Below are 25,847 nucleotides of genomic sequence, written 5' to 3' on the forward strand. Positions count from 1 at the left end.
ACTCCAACGGGATAGGTGTATTCATTTGTAGATCTTTGTAAATGAATTGCTTGGCTGTGTGGGCGACAGGAGCTACTGGGGAGAAGATCCACTCTTGCCAGAGGAGAGGGCAATTTGGGGGTGGGGGTCAGCTTGGCACCATGTTACACTCCAACTATGGGTGTAATATGTAACATAGTCAGAGGAGAAGTTAACTTTAAGAAAGTTCCCCCAGCTCAGGAGCTTTATACATACCTCTAGGGATGAGCAAACCGGTCTGGGTTCAGTTCATGTGCAGTTTGTCAAAACCATCATGAGGCCTTTTAATCTGAACCCCACTGAAGTCTATGGAGAGGGGTGAATCTTGAAAATCAATTCTGGTCATTTTAAAGGCTAGGCAAGGGATTGTACAACAAAGTGTACAGAGAACTGGGCACTGCAATAGGGGACAGGTGCAAATGCTAAAAAATAAAAATATACTGCTCAAAGGGGAAATGGTCCTCTTTTTTTATGCAACTAGAAATGTGGCATGGGAAAAACACAATTTCTTTTCATATGCATGCTTAGGAAATCTTTATATGTTGTAATACAGGACAGAAGGATTCTCACAGACAGCATAAGTGGCATCATGTACTTTGCATGTGTAATTTATTTTTTTACAGCTACATTATTGCTTGGCTTAAAGAATATGTAAACCCAACATTTCATATTGTTGGTATGTGTCTGCCGTACCATGTACTTGTTTGAAAAAGTATCCTGTTCTCTTTGTATTGCTTCCTATGCGTGCAATATCTGATGTTTCGGCCAGTCCCCCTGCATACCTATCAAAAACTGAGCCCAGCATGGTCAGTTTTCTGGCTGTGCTGGGGGCTAATACAACGATAAGGCCTGTGCTGACACATACCCCCATACAGCCATTCACTCAGAAGACCAGTGTGTTGCTGTTTCTCCTCCCTTAGCTCCTATGTGGCAGAGAACAGAGGGTATGTGATTTTATATATATATATATATATATATATATATATATACAGTGATACCTCGGTTCACAAACTTAATTCGTGAACTGAATCTGGTCGCGAACCGAATTGGTCGTGAACCGAGGCACATTTTCCCATAGGGTTCAATGTAAATCCGGTTAATCCGTTCTGACCTTTTTTTGGGGGGTTTTTGAAGCACAAAAATATGAAACAAATTACAATACACATTAGTACAGTATAGTAATGTATAAAGAGAGAACACTAACCTTGCTTGAGATGACTTCTGGCATGGAGGAAGGCAGGTGGGAGGCTGTGAAATACAATACAGTGAGTACAGTATTGTACAGAAGTACTGTTCAGTATTGTACAGTACAGTACAGTACTGTATGTGCTAAAAAGCACACCAAAAAGCAAAAAGTGTCTTCACAGTACTCACAGTACTTCTTTCTGTGTCTCTTCTTCTCTCCACGATCTTCCTACAGGAAGTCACGACCATGTGACAGCCTGGAAATAGCATTAAAATGGCCGCGGCTCCTGTTCGTGAACCGAAGCGGAGTTTGTGAACCGGAGCATATTTTTATGAACTTTTCTGTTCGTGAACCGAGGTATCACTGGGTATATATATATATATATATATATATATATATATATATATACACACACAAATGTTTTGCCTTTCAATTCTATTTTATACTGAATGGATTGTTTTACAAGGCGAGGGTTTACATATACTTTAAGTACAGCAGCAGGACCCCAATCTGATTAATGACAACTTAAAAAAAAAATGTCACAGCCAACACTGCCTAAAAAGACTTGTTTATCTAGCAGCAGTAGGTCTTTATTCAATTGAAGTAGCAGCCACAGCAGATCTAAAAGCTACAGAAAAGTTTACTCTTACAAAATAAATAAAGTTAAAGCCCTCAACTTTATAGCGAATGGCTTGTAGCAAGCAATGTCATGTTAGAGTTTGTAATCTACTTTTGTTAGCAGTGCCACACTGTAGTGGAACGTTTATTAAAATATCAAAACAGGATACACAAGAAAACACTTCAAAAACATGACCCTCCATTCCAGAGGTGAGGCAGCTTTATCCTAAATTGTGCCATATTTCAGAGAAAATAGCCACACATATAGTACAGTGGCTGGAGATATATGTAAGCTCCTTGATTCTTGATTGAGCTGCAATGTAAAAGGAAGATTTAGAGTATATTGTTTGAGAGACAACTGCCAGAAATATTGCCCAGACTTGCTGAACATTTTTAGGACGCCATGATTGAAGAGGGAGAGACAATGCAGGGTTTATCGTGAAATAACTCCACGCACAGTATGTAAGTGCTTTTTCTAGGCTGCAGTGTAACAGAAACAGATTAGGTAGTCATACAAAAATCAGTGTCCACGATTTTCAGAGAGACAATATCCACAAATCTTTTAGATTTCCTGAGCAGTGGGATAGGCTGTCAATTAGGAGACACAAAGCATGATTTACAATGCAGCAAACACTATACATTTTGCAGCTGGGAACTAGTTGCAGAAACATCATCTGTGGAACCTTTACAGTGCCTAATTGGCACAATCGGTTGTATGCAGGAATGCTCTGCTTGTCAGGGGACAGGCGGATTTGTCTTTAGGTCACAAAAGTACCTGATGCACAGAATGCCCTCTCAGACAGCACACTGAATTCAGGGCAAGCCAACAGCTCCATCATGTACTGCGCAAACTCTGGCCAGTGGTCCAGCCTAGACATTCAAATGTCCATGGGATCCTGGGTTCGAAATATGTCCACATCTGTCCTGGACCCCAAGTAATCGGAGATCATGCCAGCAGCCAGGCCTGTCCCCTATGATTTGGAAAAAGATTTCAAAGTAATGCTGAGAAAGCCACCCCCACCGCTGCTCCCCTTTTCAGCAATTAGAGGATCAGAGGAACGTTGGCCATGAAAGTAGATACTGTCACTCTTTAAAAAGGGGGCATCGTTTGTTCTATAGTACCTCTTCCAATTGGCACTTTTTTTTGCTCCCTCAGGGATGGTAGCATGAGATCTACAATGTTCCTATTGTGTCAGGGATTTAGAAGGGTGGCAAACCAGTCCCTCTCCTTCATGGTCGAAATCCTGGCAGGCACTTCAACTCGTTATAGCCTGTGCGCCGCAAGCTGCCTGCAGCACAGAACAGTGCTTTGTTGTCACTAAGGACAACAGTGTCCTCAATTATCTTATCCCATTCACATACAATCCCAGGACTTGGGAGGGATAAACATAGACCTGGAAGTCTGTACCACGTCTTCCTCCTTTTTGCTGCTGACATCCAAACGCTCCTCTTCATACTTGTTCTCTGGCTGCTGCTGCCTCTACCTCACAGATATGGAGTCAGTTGCAAAAGGACCCTGCTGGCCCTGACACAGTAGGAAGCCCTCATCCTTCCTCCTGCTGCTGTGCCTCCAGAGTCTGGTCTATTACACCACTCAAGGTGTACTCCAGCAGGAACACCAGAGAGATTGTGTCTCTAATCCCTGCCTTATTAAGGCTCACTATTGAATAAAGACAAGATGGTATACTAATCCTGAATCAGAAGCCAATGTCGTGGTGAAAAGAACCCCAGATCCTGTCTTCACTTTGTACTCACATAAATACTCAATAACAGCTGCAGCTGCTGCAGCATGGCCAACATGGAGTTACAACATGTGGGGGTATCACATAACAGGTGGCTATCGGGAAGCTTGTGAAGCTGAAGCATTTCAGCCAGGTGAATACTCACTGGGTATGATTGCCTAAAGTAATTGCACACTGGTATGGCTTACCACACAATACCCTGGAAGCCAGGGTGCCTAACCAAGGAACCACTGTATCGGCAGATTCAGACAAGGCACCTAAAAGTGGGGACAGCAGGTTGGTACTAGTGTCACCCAGAACCTTGTCTGGCACAAGATAGCCTTCTGTGTGAGAAATTGGTGGCTAGGTGTCTGCTGCTGTATTGCAGCACAGGCCACAAAGTGACAAAAGGGATAAGACTGTAGCTGGAATGGGAGCAGCTGTAAGGTCAGCATTTTTCCCATGCTGGCATTAAGAGCATGGACATATTTCTTCTGCTTCAGAAGCTGGAGAAGAAACACCTGCTTGGTCAAGGATGCTTTTGGATACAGCAGGGTGGCCTAAGGAGATTTGCAGTATCTTCTCACAAAAGTGAGTACAGCCCTCACATTTTTGTAAATATTTTATTATACCTTTTCATGTGACAACACTGAAGAAATGACACTTTGCTGCAATGTAAAGTAGTGAGTGTACAGCTTTCCCCTCAAAATAACTCAACACACATCCATTAATGCCTAAACCCCTGGCAAGTGAGTACACCCCTAAGTGAAATTGTCCAAATTGGGCGTTACAAGGTCTCAGGTGTGAATGGGGAGCAGTTGTGTTAAATTTGGTGTTATCGCTCTCACTCTCTCATACTGGTCAGTGGAAGTTCAACATGGCACCTCATGGAAAAGAACTCTCTGAGGATATGAAAAAAAGAATTGTTGCTCTACATAAAGATGGCCTAGGCGATAAGAAGATTGACAAGACCCTGAAACTGAGCTGCAGCACGGTGGCCAATACCATACAGTGGTTTAACAGGACAGGTTCTACACAGAACAGGCCTCGCCATGGTCGACCAAAGAAGTTGAGTGCACATGCTCAGCGCCATATCCAGAGGTTGTCTTTGGAAATAATTCCAGGTCTTAAATTTTTCTCCCTCCTTATAAATTTCCACATCTAGAAAGACCATTTGATGCATGTCAGTATTCCAAGTAAAAGTGATGTTTTTAGTATCATCATTTAATTTATTAATAAATACTTGGAGACTAGCCTTATCTCCCTGTCAGATCATAATCAGATTGTCAAAATATCTCTTGTAACAGACCAACTGCAGTTGTCGTTCTTTAAACACCATTTCCTCCTCCCAGTGGGCTATAAAAAGATTGGCCACACTGGGGGCAAAGTGAGCGCCCATCGCCACTCCCCTGATCTGTAGGAAATACCAATGATCATAGCAAAAATTATTTAATAAACAAAAATGAAGACTTTTCAGTAGGAACTTTCTATGTTTTCTAGGTAACTGAGAATCTGTCAATGCCCATTTGACTGATGCCAAAGCATCCTCATGAACAATGGTAGTATATAACGACCCAACATCTGCCATTATCATAATACTAGAAGGGGTACTGGTTAAAGAATTTAGAATTTGGATTATATGTTTAGTATCCTTGAAGTAAGCATCCATTTTGGTGACTAAGGGTTGGAGGAAATAGTCAATATATTGACCCAACCTAGCAGTAACAGAATCTATCCCATTTACAATCGGGTGATCAGGGGGGTCAATCAATGCCTTTATGTATCTTAGGCAGGAAGCAAATGATTGTGGTTCTGCAAAACAAAGGGTCAAGATAGAAGGCCTCTTTGTATTTCAGAATCCCCCATTTCTCACCTTCTTCAACTAGAGAGTGAAACTCTTCTTTATATTTCAATATGGGATCGCTCGCTAATACCTGATAGGTATCACAATCCTCAAGGAGGTTATTTATTTCCCCCCTATAATATGCTCCACTAAGCACCACTAATCCCCCCCCCCTTCATCCACCGCCGGATGACTATGTCATTCCTTTTTTCTAATGAGATAATACCTCTCTTAATCTGCTCAGAGTCCTGAACTTTTTTAAACTTGAGAGAATCTAAATCACTGCATACCATATTCTTAAAGACTTCTAAATGTTTAGTATCTATTGCTGGAGGATTAAACGTGGACTTATTCCTAAGATTTGAACATCCATTCCCAGGTGGGGCAGAGTTCCTCTGAATTGGATTGGATAGAAAATGTTTCTTAATTCTAAGTCCCGAGATTAATTTCTGAACATTAATATAGTTTTGAAATGTATTGAGATTACGGATAGGGACAAACTTAGGATCTTTGTCCAAAACTCTTATCTCATCCTCAGAAAGGGGCGTTACACCTAAATTGTAAACCCCTGTACCGTTTGGGGTCTTTGCCTTTTGTAGTCTTTTCCCTCTGCATCCTCTCTGTCTTTTCTTTTTCTTTGACTTGAGTGACCATTGTTTCCTGAACCCTGTTGGGGGGGGGGGGGGGACCTCTCCAGGCACCATTCTGAATTGGATTCTGAGGAGGAGGTCCCCTCCAGGGGGTTCTCTGTGCCCCTAAAAAATGATGGTCCTCTCGGGTGTTTTGTAAAGGGGAAAACCTGTTATGGGTCTGATTCCCCCACTGAGGGTATTGCGGACCTCCAGGGGGGTGGATGACCCGTATTTGGGTTGGACACTGTTTGCTACTGATAAACCTCCTTATAAGGGGGATGTTGGACCAAATAGCTTCTATAGGGGAATTGATAATAGTTCTCTTTACTCCTTCTATTATTTACCCTTCGTCCTCTGTTTTTGGGAGTGAAACTTCTCTCTGCAGAGCTACATGAGGGGTAGTTGCCTTCTCAAGATTGCCCATACTCAAACAGTTCAGAGGTCTGGGGCTGAGTATTTCGAATCTCATGGGAACCCTCAGTTAAGGGGTACAGGTTTAGCTGATGTGTTATTAACATGTTGCCATTTATAAGCCGCATTACTACCAAAATCACCAACATCTCTTAAAAACTTTTTATTCTGTGTCTCTTTATCCCATTTAATAAGTTTATTCTTCAACTCACCTGATAATCTAATAAAATCTGGGTTATCTTTCATGTGGTCTCTATGGTAGAAAGAGTCAAGGCTCTGGATAGAGACAATAGTGGGATTCAAAAATTTTAGTGACCAGTTCTGACTTTCAATGCAGAATGACCAGCGTGCCCCCTTTCAATGCACAGTGACCAGTGTGCCCCCTTTCAATGCAGAGAGACCAGCGTTCCCCCCTTTCAATGCACAGTGACCAGCGTGCCCCCCTTTCAATGCACAGTGACCAGCATGCTCCCTTTCAATGCACAGTGACCAGCGTGCCCCCTTTCAATGCACAGTGACCAGCGTGCCCCCCTTTCAATGCACAGAGACCAGCGTGCCCCCTTTCAATGCAGAGATCATCGTGCTCGTGCCCCCTTTCAATGCAGAGACCAGCGTGCGGCGTGCCCCTTTCAATGCAGAGATCATCATTCGTGCCCCCTTTCAATGTAGAGACCAGGCCAGTGTGCTGTGTGCCCCCTTTCAATGCAGAGATCATCATGCTCGTGCCCCCTTTCAATGCCGAGACCAGCGTGCTGCGTGCCTGTTTCAATGCAGAGATCATCATTCGTGCCCCCTTTCAATGCAGAGACCAGGCCAGTGTGCTGCGTGCCCCCTTTAATGCAGAGATCATCATGCCCCCTTCAATGCAGAGTGAACAGTGTGCCAACTTGCCAAGCCCCCCAGACCAGTGCACTTGACTTACCTGCTGTAGCGCCTTCTTCTCTTCAGTCCCCGCGTCTCCTCGAGTCCTCCTGCGTCCCGCCTCCTCCTCGGCCAATGGCATAGCTGGAACTTAGAATCAGAGGAATGAGAATAACAGTACCGTATGATGTTGGATTATAATATTCCAGTGGTCCTCAACCCTGGCCTACAGGGCCCACTAACAGGCCAGATTTGCAAGATAACTGAAATACATCCCAGGTGATATCATTTGCTGCTCAGGGATTGCAGTACTCTAGTCTGCATCTCCCCAAGGTAATACCTAAAATCTGGCCTGTTAGTGGGCCCTGTAGGCCAGGGTTGAGGACCACTGTAATATTCAATATGAAAAATTTGAGAGAACTGTGACCAAGCATTGGGCTATACTCAAGCATGATTGAGTGCTTTGCCCATTGCTTCCAGCATGCCCACAATTTATCTATAGAAAAGCACCCTCATTACGAGACTGTATAGCCCCAGTGATGGTTGACCCGCCTAAGAATCCTGACAATAGGCTATTTGCTTTCTTGACGGGATTCTATGCATGTGGGAGATGTGCGGCCTGTAAAAGTTCAAAGGTAAACATTAGGAAGCAGAAAGAGTTTGTGTCCTCTACTACGAAGAAACAGTACAAAATTAATGATTTAATAACTTGTGTTGTTTATATGCTCAAGTGTGTGTATGGGCTCCAGTATGTCAGGAGGACGTCTAGGACCCTACATGTGCGGATAGGTCTTATAAACAACAATAAGAAGGGCCGTATTACTCACAGTGTGTCGAGACATTTTAAGAGTTTTCATCATCAGAACCCTAAAGGCCACACATTTTGGTGCATTGAGAAAGTCTCACATCATTGGAGAGGGGGCAATTCTATACGACAAGTAAGCCGCAGGGAGTCATGTTGGATTTATGAAACAAAGGTCTTGACCCCTGCAGGCTTGAATGTTAATTTTGACCTCAATTATTTTATTTCTGATAGAGGTTATATGCAGATGTTTTAAAAATGTGGTTAAAAGAAGTATTTTTTTTTTATATATATATACAGTATCCCATAAAAGGGAGTACACCCCTCACATTTTTGTAAATATTTTATTGTACCTTTTCATGTGACAACACTGAAGAAATTACATTTTGCTACAAAGTATTAAAGTAGTGAGTGTACAGCTTGTATAGCAGTGTAAATTTTATGTCCCCTCAAAACAACTCATAGCCCCACAGATGCTCAATAGCTTTAAGGTCTGGAGATATGCTTGACCAGTCCATTACCTTTACCCTCAGCTTCTTTAGCAAGACAGTGGTAGTTTTGGAGGTGTGTTTGGGGTCTTTATCATGTTGGAATACTGCCCTGCGGCCCAGTCTCCAAAGGGAGGGGACATGCTCTGCTTCAGTATGTCACATGTTGGCATTCATGGTTCTCTCAATGAACTGTAGCTCCCCAGTGCTGGCAGCACTCCTGCAGCCCCAGACCATGACACTCTTATCACCATGCTTGACTGTAGGCAGGACACACTTGTCTTTGTAGTCCTCACCTGGTTTCCGCCACATACGCTTGACACCAACTGAACCGGATACGTTTATCTTGGTCTCATCAGACCAGTAATCCATGTCCTTCGTCTGCTTGTCTTTAGCGAACTGTTTTCGGGCTTTCTTTTGCATCATCTTTAGAAGAGGCTTCCTTCTGGGACGACAGCCATGCAGACCAGTTTGATGTAGTGTACAGCATATGGTCTGAGCACTGACAGGCTGACCCTCCACCCCTTTTTAACAATGCTGTCAGCACTCATACAGTATGTCAATTTGCCAAAATCAACCTCTGGATATGACGCTGTGCACTCAACTTCTTTGATCGACCATGGCGCGGCCTGTTCTGAGCGGAACCTGTCCTGTTAAACCGCTGTATAGTCTTGGCCACTGTGCTGCAGCTCAGTTTCAGGGTCTTGGCAATCTTCTTATAGCCTAGACCATCTTTATGTAGAGCAACAATTATTTTTTTCAGATCCTCAGAGAGTTTTTTGCCATGAAGTGCCATGTTGAACTTTCAGTGACCAGTATGAGAGAGTGAGAGCAATAACACCAAATTTGACACACTGGCTCCTGATTCACACCTGAGACCTTGTAACACTAACGAGTCACCTGACACCGGAGAGGGAAAATGGCTAGTTGGGCCCAATTTGGACATTTTCACTTAGGGGTGTACTCACTTTTGTTGCCAGCGGTTTAGACATTAATGACTGCGTGTTGAGTTATTTTGAGGGGACAGCAAATTTACACTGTTATACAAGCTGTACACTCATTACTTTACATTGAAGCAAAGTGTAATTTCTTCAGTGTTGTCACATGAAAAGGTATAATAAAATATGTACTAAAATGTGAGGGGTGTACTCAGTTTTGTGAGATACTGTATATGTGTGTGTATATATATATATATATATCATTTTTATATGTTATTCTAACATTTCTTGAAAAGATGGCGGTGGTGTGTGTTCTTTAGAAATCAGTTCCTTATTAACCATTTATTGTAGGTGAGCTGTGCTCTTTTAAATTATCCTGCTACTGTCCATTTTATCACAGCGGCCTGTAGGTATTGAATTAGATCTGTGATCTGTGCAGGATATTCTATGCTATATAAGCTACAAATTTCCCAGTGTTAAATATGAGGCACATTATGTCTGTCATTAGGGTGGGGGTAATGCCTCTCTCCCCCTGGAGACTGATGTTTTGGCGTCCTGTTGTCTTGACGCTGGGTATATATAGGAGCGGGTTGAGTGTGTTGCTCTGATCCCGCTGGCGAAGTCCCGCCCATGGACGTAACGCATACGGGAGGAGGAGCAACGCATGACGTCACCTGCGGCCGTCTTTATGGTTTGTTTACTCAATACAAACACCGATCACATCCACTTGTTGAAAGTGCTTTACTTGTAAGTGGATTTTTACTTTCATTTAATAAATCGTGGAGATACAGAAAGCACTAGATAGATAGTGTGCTTTTTTTTTGTCCCTATATACATACGGTTCCACATGGAGATGCTTTGATCCACACTGGGAGCTGAATGCAGGAGATAACACCCCTTACTATAGGATAATGCTGGGTGACCTTTCAGGTCGAATCAAGGAAGTGAGAGGCAGTATTTGTCTGTGGTGGATGAGCTGGAATCACATCTGACACCTGCATGTTTAATGGAAGTACATTCTACCCCACAGTGGTTGTCATCCTGCTATTCTCCGGATGTTAATGGAATGATTTTATTACTGTTTCCTTTTTTTGCACTGCACTTATTTGTGTTTTATGTTCATTAAGAGTTTATGTTATTGACCTTGAAGTGTTCAGCTGGCAACTAATACGTATTGTTAGGTATATCTGCGCTGAATATTGTTTCGCCTTTAGTATATATATATAGATAGATAGATTCTGTATATACAGTATATATATTTTTTTTTGGGGGGGGGGGGGGTTATTACAACTTAAAAACAACTCAAGTTCTTTCTGACACATACACTAAAAAATGAGTGTGGGGTATATTCGCCGTGAACGCAGAGGTGGGTAAACACTGAAATTGAGTGTAATAATTTAGCGTGAGATAGCAAAGGTTCTTAACCTGCAAATACTCTCTCGCCTATCCCCATCTATTCCAGGACCACACACACACTGACAAAAACCCCAACCTGAAGCTCATCCCTACTTAGATCCTTGGCATCAGAGCTTTTGTAGTTGTTATCTTCTAAGCATAGACATTCAGGCCCATTCGCATCCTGTCGGATTGTCAGCAGAATCACTGCAATTTTGTCCACAATCCCAAATCATGGGATTGAAGGTGTGATGTGCTTTTGGGTACCATTATTCTTTAATGGCATTCCAAGTGCAATGTGATTCTGCTGTGATTGTTGCACGGCAAAGTGGGCCTTTAATAATGATGAGAAGCTTGTAATTTCTTTTGGGGCATCAAATGCATATAGGGCAGCCCATTGAAGTAAATGTGCTGGCCCTATGAAACACGAAAAATCGCAAGCAGGTTTATTGCGCTTATTATAAAGAACTGCGCAAACTGTTGCATATAAATCCTGTATAATAATAGCACAACCAAAATCATGAGCAGGAAGCCTTGCTCCCGCTATTCCCACTGAAAGTGTGAATGCAGCCTTAATGTACATTTACTTTTACACTTTATTTCTAGCAAGAAAGAGGAACAGGAGGCTTGTACACAGTTGAGGAAGTGTTGTAGACAGCCTACATTATTAATTTGGAAGACTAGTTTGACCCTGCCTAGACCAAAAACCACCAATACTTCTGCCATCCATTAGCAACCATAAGGAAGAAAAACAAATGCTAATACCTAACACCAGTTTTTTAATATTTGCACATTAGTGCATTAATGGATTAGAGATTTTGCTTGATTCCCATTACTGTGACTGGAGGTAGATGTTTTAACCCCAGAAAAAGGTTCTTGCATAATATTTAAGCCCTAAACATGGTGTGACTTGAGTTCTCATTAGCACAAGTTTATATTATGATTTGTCCTTTTCTTGGAGTTTTCATTTGTACAAGGGAAATTGTTCTATGCAAATAAAGCATATGTAGCTAAATAGACTAACTGTTGCGTACGGTTGTCTGTTTGATTGAAAATTCAAAATCAAATCCAGCACAACAATGACCCACACAACATGCCCTTTATAATGTTTGGCCACATGTTCTATATTTTCTGTATTATAATGGATGCATCTCTTAAGACAAATGAATGAAGAATTCCTGGCATGTCCTGGATGAGGAAGCTGGAGTTTGTTTCTTTCAATTAATGGTCTGCTCTGTCTCTTGCAGGTCAGTGAACAATTTTCTGATGACTGGTCCCAAGGTAAGAGACATTCCTTTGATCTATATTTACACTTTGCAGAGTGATTTCTGTCCTGTATGAGGTCTCGTTTGCCGGGTTGGAGGCCTATCACATATTAAAGCTACACATTCATGTCGCTTTGAAGCTTATGATCGGCATCGTACAGTATCTGAAACTTCAATGCTCCTTACCTTACCTCGATTTTGGGGATACCTCAATAGAGGCAAGGGCAGAGGCAAACCAAAGATTCCATCTTGCCAAAATTGTAACTCACACATAGGTTATGATTGTTGGTAGTCTATTAACACAGAAATAACTTGAACAATCTTACTGAGTTGTATGGGTACTGCATGGTAATATCTAATATTTAGCACCCTTTAAAGCAATTTCTCCTAACTGTATAGGAAATGGTAACAGTAACATAGGAACTCAGAGAAAAAAGGAATGAGCATGACAGCTAGGCAGATTTTCAGAAGATAGGGTTTGCAGTTGCAGTTTACACATTTTGTCACTAGGAGTGTCAAAAAAGTGGGCAAACCTTTACAACTGATTACATCTTGTGTGATACCAATGTTGGTCTTTAGAGGTGCGTCATGCTGTGCCCTACACAGAAATAGATTGTCATTTAGACTTATCGTATGTAAAAATCTCAGTTGCATGGGTCCACACAAAACATTTGTCAGTGTAACTGTATTACTGACACAAGAAAATGCATGCATCCCCCTGACTGACTTGTTTCAGTGACAACTCTTTTTTCAAGGCTCTCTTCAACAAAATAGGCATGGTTTGTTTAGCAGTAACCAAGCAAAACATGGCAGAACACTGATTCTGTGCACAATATTACTTACTTTCTTAAGTTTGGTCTATAGTTGTGTTTCTGCACTTAATAAGCATTTTGCCTTGTTTTAGCAATATGTCTTCTTTTTAAAGTGGAACAAAATTCCCCAAATAACAATTCTGTAAGCTAGGGTGTTTTGGCAAAGTGTTTTCCAAAAAACCTTGGCTCATTCCCAGCATCTGTAAAATTTTAAGTATGGACTCAGGTGATGGGACAATATAACTCTGGATAACTGGCAGAAGATGTCAGTGGTCATGGAGGGTGTAATGAAGGGATTGCAGACCTAACATTTTTTTCATATACAGTATCTCAAAAAAAGTGAGCACACCCCTCACAATTTTGTAAATATTTTATTATATCTTTTCATGTGACAACACTGAAGAAATTACACTTTGCTACAATGTAAATTAGTGAGTGTAGCGCAAGGTCTCTAACATCCACCAGCTCCGTGATGTCATCATGGAGGAGTGGAAGAGAACTCCAGTGGCAACCTGTGAAGCTCTGGTGAACTCCATGCCCAGGAGGGTTAGGGCAGTGCTGGAAAATAATGGGGACCACACAAAATATTGACACTTTGGATATGTTCACTTAGGGGTGTATTCACTTTTGCTGCCAGCGGTTTAGGCATTAATGGCTGTGTGTTGAGTTATTTTGAGGGGACAGCAAATTTACACTGTTATACAAGCTGTACACTCACTACATTACATTGTAGGAAAGTGTCATTTCTTCAGTGTTGTCACATGAAAAGATATAATAAAATATTTACAGAAATGTGAGGGGTGTACTCACTTTTGTGAGATACTGTATATTGGTGTAAAAACAGGTGAAAATTAGCATTGAAGAAGTGTAAGAAAATGAAAAGTATTTGCTTCACTGATTGGTAAAAATAGGGCCCCCCATTGTTAGGATATTGAATATAGAAGCTAAAGCTTAACATCAGTTGAAAAAAAACAAGACAGTCCTGTCTCCTACCCCACCACCATAATATATACTTGTTCTACTACTACATGGAAGTAGATGCACTTACCATCTACTTTGATTTTTCTCGTAGGCCTATCTTATTTACTCAAGCAGTGTGGCAGCTGGGGCACAGAGTGGTATTGAAGAGTGTAAATACCAGTTTGCTTGGGATCGGTGGAACTGCCCAGAGAGAACGTTACAGCTTTCCAGCCATAGTGGTCTACGCAGTGGTAATTCTTTTTTCATTTATTCATCATATCTTGATGGTTATATTTTGTATTCTCTTCTTCCCTGCTTAAGAATGCCCTATAAACTATTTAGGTAGGAAGAAGTTAATTACCTTAATTGTTATAGGAATATATTTACTTAAGTTATAACATGTTTTATGTGGCTTTAGATTGAAATATTTCCTGGGTGACTTTTCTAAAAGTTTTTGCGGTGATGTGGGTATTTTGGTTCTTCTTCTTGGTGGTGGTGTTTTTCCATTTCTCCCCAAGATTTATCACCTAACCCCTTGACCTTTTACCAATGGATGCCTCCAGGAGTCAAATTTGATTCCATTCTATCGGTCAATTCAGGATATATATTCCAAGATAAGTTGGTTGGGGTTAAAATCCCTCAATTTCCCAAGTATCCTCTTTTCCAGACTGGACCCCCCCTTCTACTGGATCTTCTACCACAGGCAGCAGCCTCTATGACACCGGGCCTTCTTCTCCAGTCTGGAGCATTCACTTCAACAGGATCCTCTTCTCTAGACTTGAATCTCAGTACAACCGGACATTCTTATCTCGTCTCCAGATCCCATTTCCGCCGAATTACCCACCACCTGGAGTATCTCTTTCTGCGGGATTCCTTTCTCCAGGTTAGAGCTTTCTTCTATTTCATGGCTCCATTGCTACAGTGCAAGTATTTTTTTTTTTCCAGATTCTGTATTTTTACAAAATAATTTGCCCAGTCCTTCAGAAATTTCCATTTTTGAGTTTAATTATAAGATCAATATTTGATTCTTCTGTATCATTAACAAATCTTTGCCACATAGCTCGCCGCGTTTACGCCATCATTTCAGCTTGAGTTTTTTCCTTTTTTCCTTGATGGATGTTTAGTACTATAGTGAAATGGGACTTAGTCTTCTTTGTGTCATCGATCAATCCTTTGAGGTAACAAGGACTGTTAAAGACATCTTTTTTCTTCTTCTAAAGAGCATGCACCAAGCTCCCATCTATCTGAAGAGTCTACACCACCAGGCATTTCTTTATACTTAGGTCTCAAAGATTATATTGAATCAAATAGTTTAATATACATTTGTGCTCAGTAAAAAACTCACTCATAGGTACCGTGTAGCGCCTAGAGCTTATGATATTGAGACCTTGAACTGAAAAAGTCTTGATCTTGTAGTACATTGTTTTACCACTTGCCTACTGGGCACTTAAACCCCCTTCCTGCCCCGGCCAATTCTCAGCTTTCAGCACTGTCGCACTTTGAATGACAATTGCGAGGTCATGCAACAGTGTACCCAAATTAAAATAGAGCTTTCTTTTGGTGGTATTTAATCACTACTGGGGTTTTTATTTTTTGCTGAACAAAAAAAAGACTGAAAATGCTGAAAAAAAAGTTATTATAGTTCGTTATAAAGTTTTGCAAACAGTTTTTTCTCCTTCATTGATGTGCGCTGATGAGGCGGCACTGATAGTCGACACGGATGGGCAATGATAAGGTGGCACTGGTGGGCACTGATAAGGTGGCACTGATGGGTGGCAGTGAAGGGCACTAATAGGTGGCACTGATGGGCAATGATAGGCACTGGTGGGTGACACTGATAGGCAGCACTGAGGATGGGGCACAGATAGGTGACACTGGTGGGCACTGATAGGTGGCACTGATTGGCACTGGTAGATGGCACTTGTGGGCACAGTTTCTCTTCCTCTTCTGGACCGATATCCCTCTGACAGCAGCCAGCGATTGGCTTTTTTTTTTCTCCTCAAGCTGACAGTGTAAGGAGAAAAAATAAAGCTGATCCCAGCTGCTGTTTACATCACTTGATCAGCTGTCAATGACTGACAGCTGATCACGTGGTAAGGGGAAGGGAAAAGCCCATTACCACGATCTGTGATCAGCCGAGTCTCATGGACTCGCTGATCATAGAGCGAGCCGCGCACGCTCCACAGGCAGCTCATGCACAGGAGGCTGTACATGGACACCCTTCCGGCAATTAAGGTCCACGCTGTAGCTGTCTTTCAGTTATAGCGCGGGCTGGAAGAAGTTAAACAGAAATGAAAGTAGTGGAAAATACATTTAGAAAAAATAATAGTTTCCACATTTAAACACTATCTACATGCACGGCCTCAGAACATCTGTAATTAGTGAGTTGTGGATGGCAACCACTACTACAAAGGGCTTTCAAGAAGACTGAAAAAATGTCTCTAATTTGATATTATTTTTACTTTAAGAAAAACCTTTATGATAAGTTTGAATATGTTATGTTTTGGGAAAAAAAACTACTGCCATTATTTTTGAAGGCAAGAATTATAATTTACCCTTACTGTGGACTCCAACATTGTTCATTGGCAATATAAAGGCTCAAAGAGGACCTGAACTGTGGAAACCTGTACTCAAAAAAAAGGGCAAGCAGAGACCAAAGGACTCATCATCAGTATTGCCTGTGGTCTCCCTGGAATATTTTTTTCCACAACTGGCCTACCATGCCTGTGTCTCTGTGTGGAGGTGCCATCTTGGTAGAGGAATAGGGCTTTGCTTTCTCACATCAGAGTGGCCCCCTGCTGACTGGTTATATAATGACTAATGGAGGAAGAATGAAGCAGAAGCAAAGAGATCCTTGCACTGCAGAGTAAGGTAAAGTTTCATCTTCTGCAAGGAGATCAGTGAATAAGAGAGTAGTGACATCAGCAATCCTCACATCATATCTTATGGAACAAGCAGCCTCAGACATAGAGTGATTTAGGAACTCACATTACACCTACACAGATGTTCATTGTGGTCCACAAAGGATTGTGACTTTTTTCTGAGAGAATCTGGAAATCACTGGTCAGTGAACACTTCCATTTTCATCATTTCCCTTTAACAGCAAAAATGGTAAAAGAAAAGTCACATGCATGAAGGCCTTCCGTCTGATAAGTGGAACATACTTACAGAAGAAAAAAAGAAGATAGAAGATGGAGCTGTCTTTGAATTTATGACCTGTCATTTTCAATCACCGTAAACTTTTTATTTCTTGGAGTGACTTGGTGGATTTTCAGATACTGATCTCAACAGCAATGTTTCCTGAAATGTGAATTGTGACCTATGGATTTCATAGTAAACTGTTGGCGCTATATAAATACTATATAATAATAATAAATAAATACATTGAGCATATATAACATGTTGTATTCCTCTTTGGTAAACTGAAATGGTGGGGGGAGGTGGCCATCAATTGGTGAATCTCTCATCTGGAACAGATAGGAGAGTGTTTCCACCTTTGCTTGAATTGTTTACTACCTGGGATTACTTCACTGAATCATTGTTAAGCAATTAGAATGTAACACTTGAGTCAACAAATGGCTACTTCTATCAGAGACTACCACAGTACACATGAGAGCATCAATTTATTATGAATGTGTTGTCCACAAGTATGGAGACATGACTAAGGGTTTCCATTGTCACATTACCACTATATACAGGGTCGCTGTAAAGGAATAATTGTATTATCTCTCTAAATAAACGATTCCACCCAACCACCAATGTCAAATATATATCTGCTGCTCTCTTCCCCATCAAAACAACTGGGGCCAGGAAAAAAATCTCCAGCCTTCTAAGAATTACATGCCTTAGCATTTCTTCCCAATTTATAGGATATATAAGCTGGCTGGGTGGCCTAGCTGGTAGAGAAACCAACCTGAAAAAAAAGGATATATAAGCGATAACAGTAGCAAAAGAAGGTCTTGGGTTGTGGGTCAAAACAACAAAATTCTGAAAAATAGAGCAAACTGTCACACATCCAGAGGATTATGATTTTGGTATGATTATGGTAAATTACATTTTGCTAGTTAATCATTACAACTTTACATTGTATTTTAGGAATCAGCCTGTTATTACAGGCATAGAAAATTATTTTTTGGTTACTGAATAGCAAATAAATTACAGATTCTTGCCAAAGTAGCTTGTTTAACAAACATTTTCTTGCTTATGTGCTGTGTGGTATACGCTATGTGTGCTCTATATAGTATGACAATTATTCACTATTTCTCTGTATTCGTTGTTGAAGAAGTACAGTACACGTGCAATAATTGTAGTCATACTTTTTTTTTTAAAAAGCTAGGTAGAAACCTTCTTAATAGTTGCTCTCCTCTTTATTGACTTACTACAAGTCAGATCCATGAATGTAAAAGTGTAAATTATTACAATGCTTCTTTTTTCCCATTATATTCGTGTTTCGGCTCCCTCTCTAACATCGTAGTCCTAGACCACTGCATCATGGATGTGTTTTTTTTCCATGGAAAATATTTTCTAAATTTTACATGTAGTTCAACCAACTCAACATTTAGGCATATCTGTCTAAATTCATAATAGAATAGAAGAATAGAATTCATAAGAAATGTGAAAAATGACATACATTTAACAGGTTGCAGTTAGATTTAGGCATGTGATAAAGAATTGGCTTGTTTCTTTAGTTGAAAGGATTGGTGACTAGGGTTGAGCGGACACCTAGATGTCCGTGTTCGACGGGTTCGGCCGAACTTTAAAAAAAAGTCCGGGTCCGTGTCCCGGACTTTTACCGAACTTTTCCCGGACACCGAACCCCATTGAAGTCAATGGGGACCCGAACTTTAAGGCACTAAAATGGCTCTAAAACACCAAAGGAAAGGGCTAGAGTGCTGCAAATGGCAGCAAAACGTAATTAAGAGCATGGCAAGTGCTCTGCAAACAAATGTGGATAGGGAAATAACTTAAAACAAAAAAAAAAACAGAAAAATAAAACAATGTTCTTCTTCATCTCTGAAGGACGAGGCCCATATGGAGTAGGAGGGAGGTTGAGGTGGTGGTGGATGTGGCGGTGACATAGGCGTGCGCACAGGGTGTGCTGGGTGTGCCTGGGCACACCCTAATCACCTAGGGCACATAGCATTGCCAGTGAGGAGATGGGAAAGATCTCCCTGGGACCTGCTCTGCTCTATTTCTCCTTGCCTACAGGTACATGGCCCCGATACATTACTCTCCCTGCTGGCAAACACATGCATGTGTATTTCAACTTTGGGGTGCACACCTTAATGCAATAGGCTGCGCACACCTATGGGCGGTGTAGGTGGAAGCGGCGGTGGAGGAGGACCAGGGCCGGATTAACAGCATCATGGGCTTGGTGCTGAGGATTTTGAAGGGCCTTAGGGCCGTGCCTTGCCATGCACCCAGAGGAGGAAGGGTGCAGCCATGCATGCCTAATTCAACATGGGATGCTGTCTCTGAAGCCCATAAACACATCCATGCATCGCCAACTGTCCCTCCTTGTCCGGCCTTCACGCTGTGTGGGGAGGTTCTGAGGGTGCTGCCTGGGGAAGCGAGCATAGAAGCCAGACTTCTGTGTTTACAAGTGACAGAAGAGCGGTAACAGTGAATATGGCCAACCCGGGGCCTATATAAAAGGTAGGGGCCTGGAGCTGCAGCTCCAATAGACCCTACATTAATCTGGCCCTGAGGAGGAGGACGAGGTAGCCAACACTGCTTCTTTTCACAAATTTTAAATGAGGGTACACCCCAAAAGAGTGAGAAAGAGCAAAAATGGAACAATGGGTGGGTAAGGTCGGTATCCATTGCTATTCTGCATAAGGTACGGAAAAGTCCCGTGGGATCCATGCCTGGTTCATTTTAATGAACGTGAGCTTGTCCACATTGTCTCTGGACAGGCGGCTGCGCTTGTCTGTTATAACGCCCCCAGCCGTGCTAAATACCCGTTCAGATAATACACTGGCTGCAGGGCACGCCAGCACCTCCAAGGCGTAAAGGGCAAGCTCAGGCCATGTGCCCAATTTGGAGACCCAGAAGTTGAAGGGGGCAGACCCGTCATTCACTACATGTAGGCGTGTGCACACATACTGCTCCACCATGTTGGTAAAATGCTGCCTCCTGCTAAGACGTTCCATCTGAGCTGCTGGTGCTGCTGTTTGTTGTGGCGTGCTGACAAAGCTTTTCCACATTTCGGCCATGCTAACCCTGCCTTCTGAGGTGCTGGCGGTGCCCTGGTTGCGTTGGCGACCTCCTCCTCCTCCTCCTCTGCCTTGTGCTTCCACTGTGGCCCCGCTGTCAGATGGGAATGCCAGCAGCATGGCGTCTACCAGCGTGCGCTTGTACTCGCGCATCTTGCGATCGCGCTCCAGTGAGTGAATTAAGGACGGTACGTTGTCCTTGTAACGGGGATCCAGCAGCGTGGCCACCCAGTAATCAGCACAAGTTAGAATGTGGGCAACTCGGCGGTCGTTGTGGAGACACTGCAGCATGTAATCGCTCATGTGTGCCAGGCTGCCCAGAGGCAACGAAAGGCTGTCCTCTGTGGGAGGTGTATGGTCCGTGTCCTCTGTATCCCCCCAGCCACGCACCAGTGATGGCCATGAGCTGGCCTGGGTGCCACCCTGCTGTGAACATGGTTCCATCTCCTCCTCCAGCTCCTCCTCCTCCTCATCCTCCTCATCCTCCAGAACTGTGCCCCTGCTGGACAATTGCGTCCCTGGCGTTTGCGTGTGCAGGAACCCACCCTCGGAGCCCCTTGCGAATGACTGCCCTGAAAGCCTTGGAAATGTTACCTCTTCATCCTCCTCCTCCTCCTCATCCTGTGCCACATCCTCTTCCATCATCGCCCGAATTGTTTTTTCAAGGAGGCATAGAAGTGGGATAGTTAAGCTGAGAACGGCGTCATTGCCACTGGCCATGTTGGTGGAGTACTCAAAACAGCGCAACAAGGCACACAGGTCTCGCATGGAGGCCCAGTTATTGGTGGTGAAGTGGTGCTGTTCCGCAGAGCGACTCACGCGTGCGTGCTGCAGCTGAAACTCCACTATGGCCTGCTGCTGCTCGCACAGTCTTTCCAGCATGTGCAAGGTGGAGTTCCACCTTGTGGGCACGTCACATATGAGGCGGTGAGCGGGAAGGCCGAAGTTACGCTGCAGCGCTGCCAGGCGAGCAGCAGCAGGGTGAGAACGCCGAAAGTGCGCACAAACGGCCCGCACTTTCTGCAGCAGCTCTGACATATCGGGGTAGTTTTTAAGGAACCTCTGCACCACCAAATTCAGCACATGCGCCAGGCAAGGGATGTGCGTCAAACCGGCTAGGCCCAGAGCTGCTATGAGATTTCGCCCGTTATCGCACACCACCAGGCCGGGCTTGAGGCTCGCTGGCAGCAACCACTCATTTGTCTGCTGTTCCATGCTCCTCCACAACTCCTGCGCGGTGTGTGGTTTGTCCCCCAAACAGGCAAGTTGTAAAACTGCCTGCTGTCGTTTACCCCTGGCCGTGCTGAAGTTGGTGGTGAAGGTGTTACGCTGTCCGGATGAGGAGGCGGTAGAGGATGAGGAAGCGGAGTAGGAGGAGTTAGGAACAGGAGGCAAACTGAAGCGCCCTGCAATCCTCGGTGGTGGAAGGACATGCGCCAAATTGCTATCCGCCTCAGGCCCATCCGCCACTGCATTTACCCAGTGTGCCGTTAGGGAGATATAACGCCCCTGACCGTGCTTACTGGTCCACGTATCCGTAGTTAGGTGGACCTTGGCACAGATGGCGTTGCGCAGTGCACACCTGATTTTTTCCCCCACTTGGTTGTGCAGGGAAGGGATGGCTTGCCTGGAAAAGTAGTGGCGGCTGGGCACGACGTACTGTGGGACAGCCACCGACATAAGGTTTTTAAAACTGTGCGTCTCCACCAGACGGAATGACAGCATTTCAAAGGCCAATAATTTTGAAATGCTGGCATTCAGGGCCAGGGATCGCGGGTGGGTAGGGGGGTACTTCCTCTTCCTCTCAAGTGTTTGGGAGATGGAAAGCTGAACGCTTCCACGGGACATTGTGGAGATGGTTGTTGGTGACCCAGGTGGTGGTGTTGCTGACAGATCGTCTGTTTGCGGGGTGGCAGGTGCCGGTATCACTACAGATGTGGCTGGAGCGGCCGAGACTGCAGCAGAAGAGGAAGCAGGATGAGCCAGAGACGTTTCTTGGTTTTGAAGGTGTGTACTCCACTGCAGCTCGTGCTTTGCACTTAGATGCCTGATCATGCAGGTTGTGCTCAGGTTGAGAAGGTTCATGCCTCGCTTCAAGCTCTGATTGCACAGGGTGCAAACCACTCGTGTCCTGTCATCAGCACATTTTCTAAAGAACTTCCACGCTAGAGAACTCCTTTGAGCTGACTTTGGTGCGCTCGTTCCCTTGCTGCGTTGGGCAGTAGCGGGCGTAGTGTCTAGGGCACGGCCGCTCCGCTTCTGCACCCTGCTCCCTCTTCTGCTGTGCTGGTGGCTCTGTGCGACCACCGCCTCTTCCTCCAAACTACTCAGTTCACCTGCATGACGTTCATTCCATGTGGGGTCGAGGACCTCATCGTCCTCCACATCATCTTCCACCCAGTCTTCACCCCTGCCCTCCTTGTCGGTCTCCACAATGCTGAACGCCGCAGCAGTTGGCACCTGCGTTTCGTCATCATCGGAGACGTGCTGCGATGATCCTTGCATGTACTCATCTTGAGGAATAAGTGGTTGGGCATCGCTGCACTCAATCTCTTCCACTTCTGGGGCAGGGCTAGGTGGATGGCCCTGGGAAACCCTGCTGACAGAGTCCTCAAAAAGAATAAGAGACTGCTGTATGGCTTGGGGCTCAGACTGCTGGCCTGATTTGCAAGGGGGTGAGGTGAAAGACGGTTGGACATTGGCTGCAGGTGCCAACTCTGACCTTTCTGCAGTAGACTGGGTGGGAGACAATGTGAAGGAACTGGAGGCACTGTCAGCAGCAAACCAATCTACTATCGCCTCAACTTGTTCTGGCCTCATCACTTCTAGGGGCGTTTGATGCCCTACCAAATACTGATGCAGGTTCTGTCGCCTACTCACACTTGAGGAAGGTGTTTCACTTGTGCGTGTAGCTGGCACAGATCGACCATGTCCTCTCCTTGCAACAGGAGCTCTACCAGCAGCACCACGACCCAGGCCACGGCCCTTATTTGACGGTCTCCTCATATTTCTGTAATTTAAGATCTTGCCCTAGAAAGGTTTTTATTGAATAGCGGAATAGAAAATATGATCCAAAAAAAGTGTATGTATATCACACGTACACAACCACACTAGGCCCCAATTACTATTGTTTGTACCCCTAAAAGGCTAGATGAGGAGTAGGGGGAGTATGGAACAGGCAGCACCCTCAAACCTTCAGAAGTATGAGATGAACCCCAACAACTTGGAAAGGTGGATCTCTCTCACACGTACCGACACAGACTATCCCGCAATTCAATTGATCCTCAAAGGTTTTTATTGAATAGCGGAATAGGAAATATGATCAAAAAAAGTGTATGTATCTCGCACGTACACAACCACACTAGGCCCCAATTACTATTGTTTGTACCCCTAAAAGGCTAGATGAGGAGTAGGGGGGGTATGGAACAGGCAGCACCCTCAAACCTTCAGAAGTATGAGATGAACCCCAACAACTTGGAAAGGTGGATCTCTCTCACACGTACCGACACAGACTATCCCGCAATTCAATTGATCCCCAAAGGTTTTTATTGAATAGCGGAATAGGAAATATGATCAAAAAAAGTGTATGTATCTCGCACGTACAGAAACACACTAGGCCCCAATTACTATTGTTTGTACACCTAAAAGGATGGATGAGGAGGAGGAGGAGTATGGAACAGGCAGCACCCTCAAAGCTTCAGAAGTATGAGATGAACCCCAAAAACTTGGAAAGGTGGATCTCACACGTACCGACACAGACTATTCCGCAATTTAATTGATCCCCAAAGGTTTTTATTGAATAGCGGAATAGGAAATATGATCAAAAAATGTGTATGTATCTCACACGTACAGAAGCACACTAGGCCCCAATTACTATTGTTTGTACACCTAAAAGGATGGATGAGGAGGAGGAGGAGTATGGAACAGGCAGCACCCTCAAAGCTTCAGAAGTATGAGATGAACCCCAAAAACTTGGAAAGGTGGATCTCACACGTACCGACACAGACTATTCCGCAATTTAATTGATCCCCAAAGGTTTTTATTGAATAGCGGAATAGGAAATATGATCAAAAAATGTGTATGTATCTCACACGTACAGAAGCACACTAGGCCCCAATTACTATTGTTTGTACACCTAAAAGGATGGATGAGGAGGAGGAGGAGTATGGAACAGGCAGCACCCTCAAAGCTTCAGAAGTATGAGATGAACCCCAAAAACTTGGAAAGGTGGATCTCACACGTACCGACACAGACTATCCCGCAATTTAATTGATCCCCAAAGGTTTTTATTGAATAGCGGAATAGGAAATATGATCAAAAAATGTGTATGTATCTCACACGTACAGAAGCACACTAGGCCCCAATTACTATTGTTTGTACACCTAAAAGGATGGATGAGGAGGAGGAGGAGTATGGAACAGGCAGCACCCTCAAAGCTTCAGAAGTATGAGATGAACCCCAAAAACTTGGAAAGGTGGATCTCACACGTACCGACACAGACTATCCCGCAATTTAATTGATCCCCAAAGGTTTTTATTGAATAGCGGAATAGGAAATATGATCAAAAAAAGTGTATGTATCTCGCACGTACAGAAACACACTAGGCCCCAATTACTATTGTTTGTACACCTAAAAGGATGGATGAGGAGGAGGAGGAGTATGGAACAGGCAGCACCCTCAAAGCTTCAGAAGTATGAGATGAACCCCAAAAACTTGGAAAGGTGGATCTCACACGTACCGACACAGACTATTCCGCAATTTAATTGATCCCCAAAGGTTTTTATTGAATAGCGGAATAGGAAATATGATCAAAAAATGTGTATGTATCTCACACGTACAGAAGCACACTAGGCCCCAATTACTATTGTTTGTACACCTAAAAGGATGGATGAGGAGGAGGAGGAGTATGGAACAGGCAGCACCCTCAAAGCTTCAGAAGTATGAGATGAACCCCAAAAACTTGGAAAGGTGGATCTCACACGTACCGACACAGACTATTCCGCAATTTAATTGATCCCCAAAGGTTTTTATTGAATAGCGGAATAGGAAATATGATCAAAAAATGTGTATGTATCTCACACGTACAGAAGCACACTAGGCCCCAATTACTATTGTTTGTACACCTAAAAGGATGGATGAGGAGGAGGAGGAGTATGGAACAGGCAGCACCCTCAAAGCTTCAGAAGTATGAGATGAACCCCAAAAACTTGGAAAGGTGGATCTCACACGTACCGACACAGACTATCCCGCAATTTAATTGATCCCCAAAGGTTTTTATTGAATAGCGGAATAGGAAATATGATCAAAAAAAGTGTATGTATCTCGCACGTACAGAAACACACTAGGCCCCAATTACTATTGTTTGTACACCTAAAAGGATGGATGAGGAGGAGGAGGAGTATGGAACAGGCAGCACCCTCAAAGCTTCAGAAGTATGAGATGAACCCCAACAACTTGGAAAGGTGGATCTCTCTCACACGTACCAACACAGACTATCCCCCAATTTAACTGATCCCCAGAGGTTTTTGATTAAATAGCGGAATAGAAAATATGATCCCAAAAAAGTGTATGTATATCACACGTACACAACCACACTAGGCCCCAATTACTATTGTTTGTACCCCTAAAAGGCTAGGAGTAGGGGGAGTATGGAACAGGCAGCACCCTCAAACCTTCAGAAGT

The 25,847-nt window shown here is 43.6% G+C and overlaps 1 protein-coding gene across 2 annotated transcripts in view; it reads left to right on the forward strand.

Annotated features, from left to right (window-relative positions):
- The window catches only part of WNT8B (Wnt family member 8B), an 83,127-nt gene that overhangs the window by 45,121 nt on the left and 12,159 nt on the right, over window positions 1-25,847 (forward strand). Inside the window, exons 2-4 of one of the 2 annotated variants that reach the window (XM_082266703.1) lie at window positions 12,161-12,194; window positions 14,063-14,201; window positions 14,618-14,833. In XM_082266703.1, the coding sequence (XP_082122829.1) occupies window positions 12,161-12,194; window positions 14,063-14,201; window positions 14,618-14,833 (389 nt within the window). The remainder of the gene's footprint in view (window positions 1-12,160; window positions 12,195-14,062; window positions 14,202-14,617; window positions 14,834-25,847) is intronic. The other variant, XM_082266704.1, reaches the window with a different exon arrangement.

Source organism: Pelophylax lessonae (genome assembly GCF_965119305.1).
Source record: "Pelophylax lessonae genome assembly, chromosome: 9".
Lineage (NCBI taxonomy): Eukaryota > Metazoa > Chordata > Amphibia > Anura > Ranidae > Pelophylax > Pelophylax lessonae.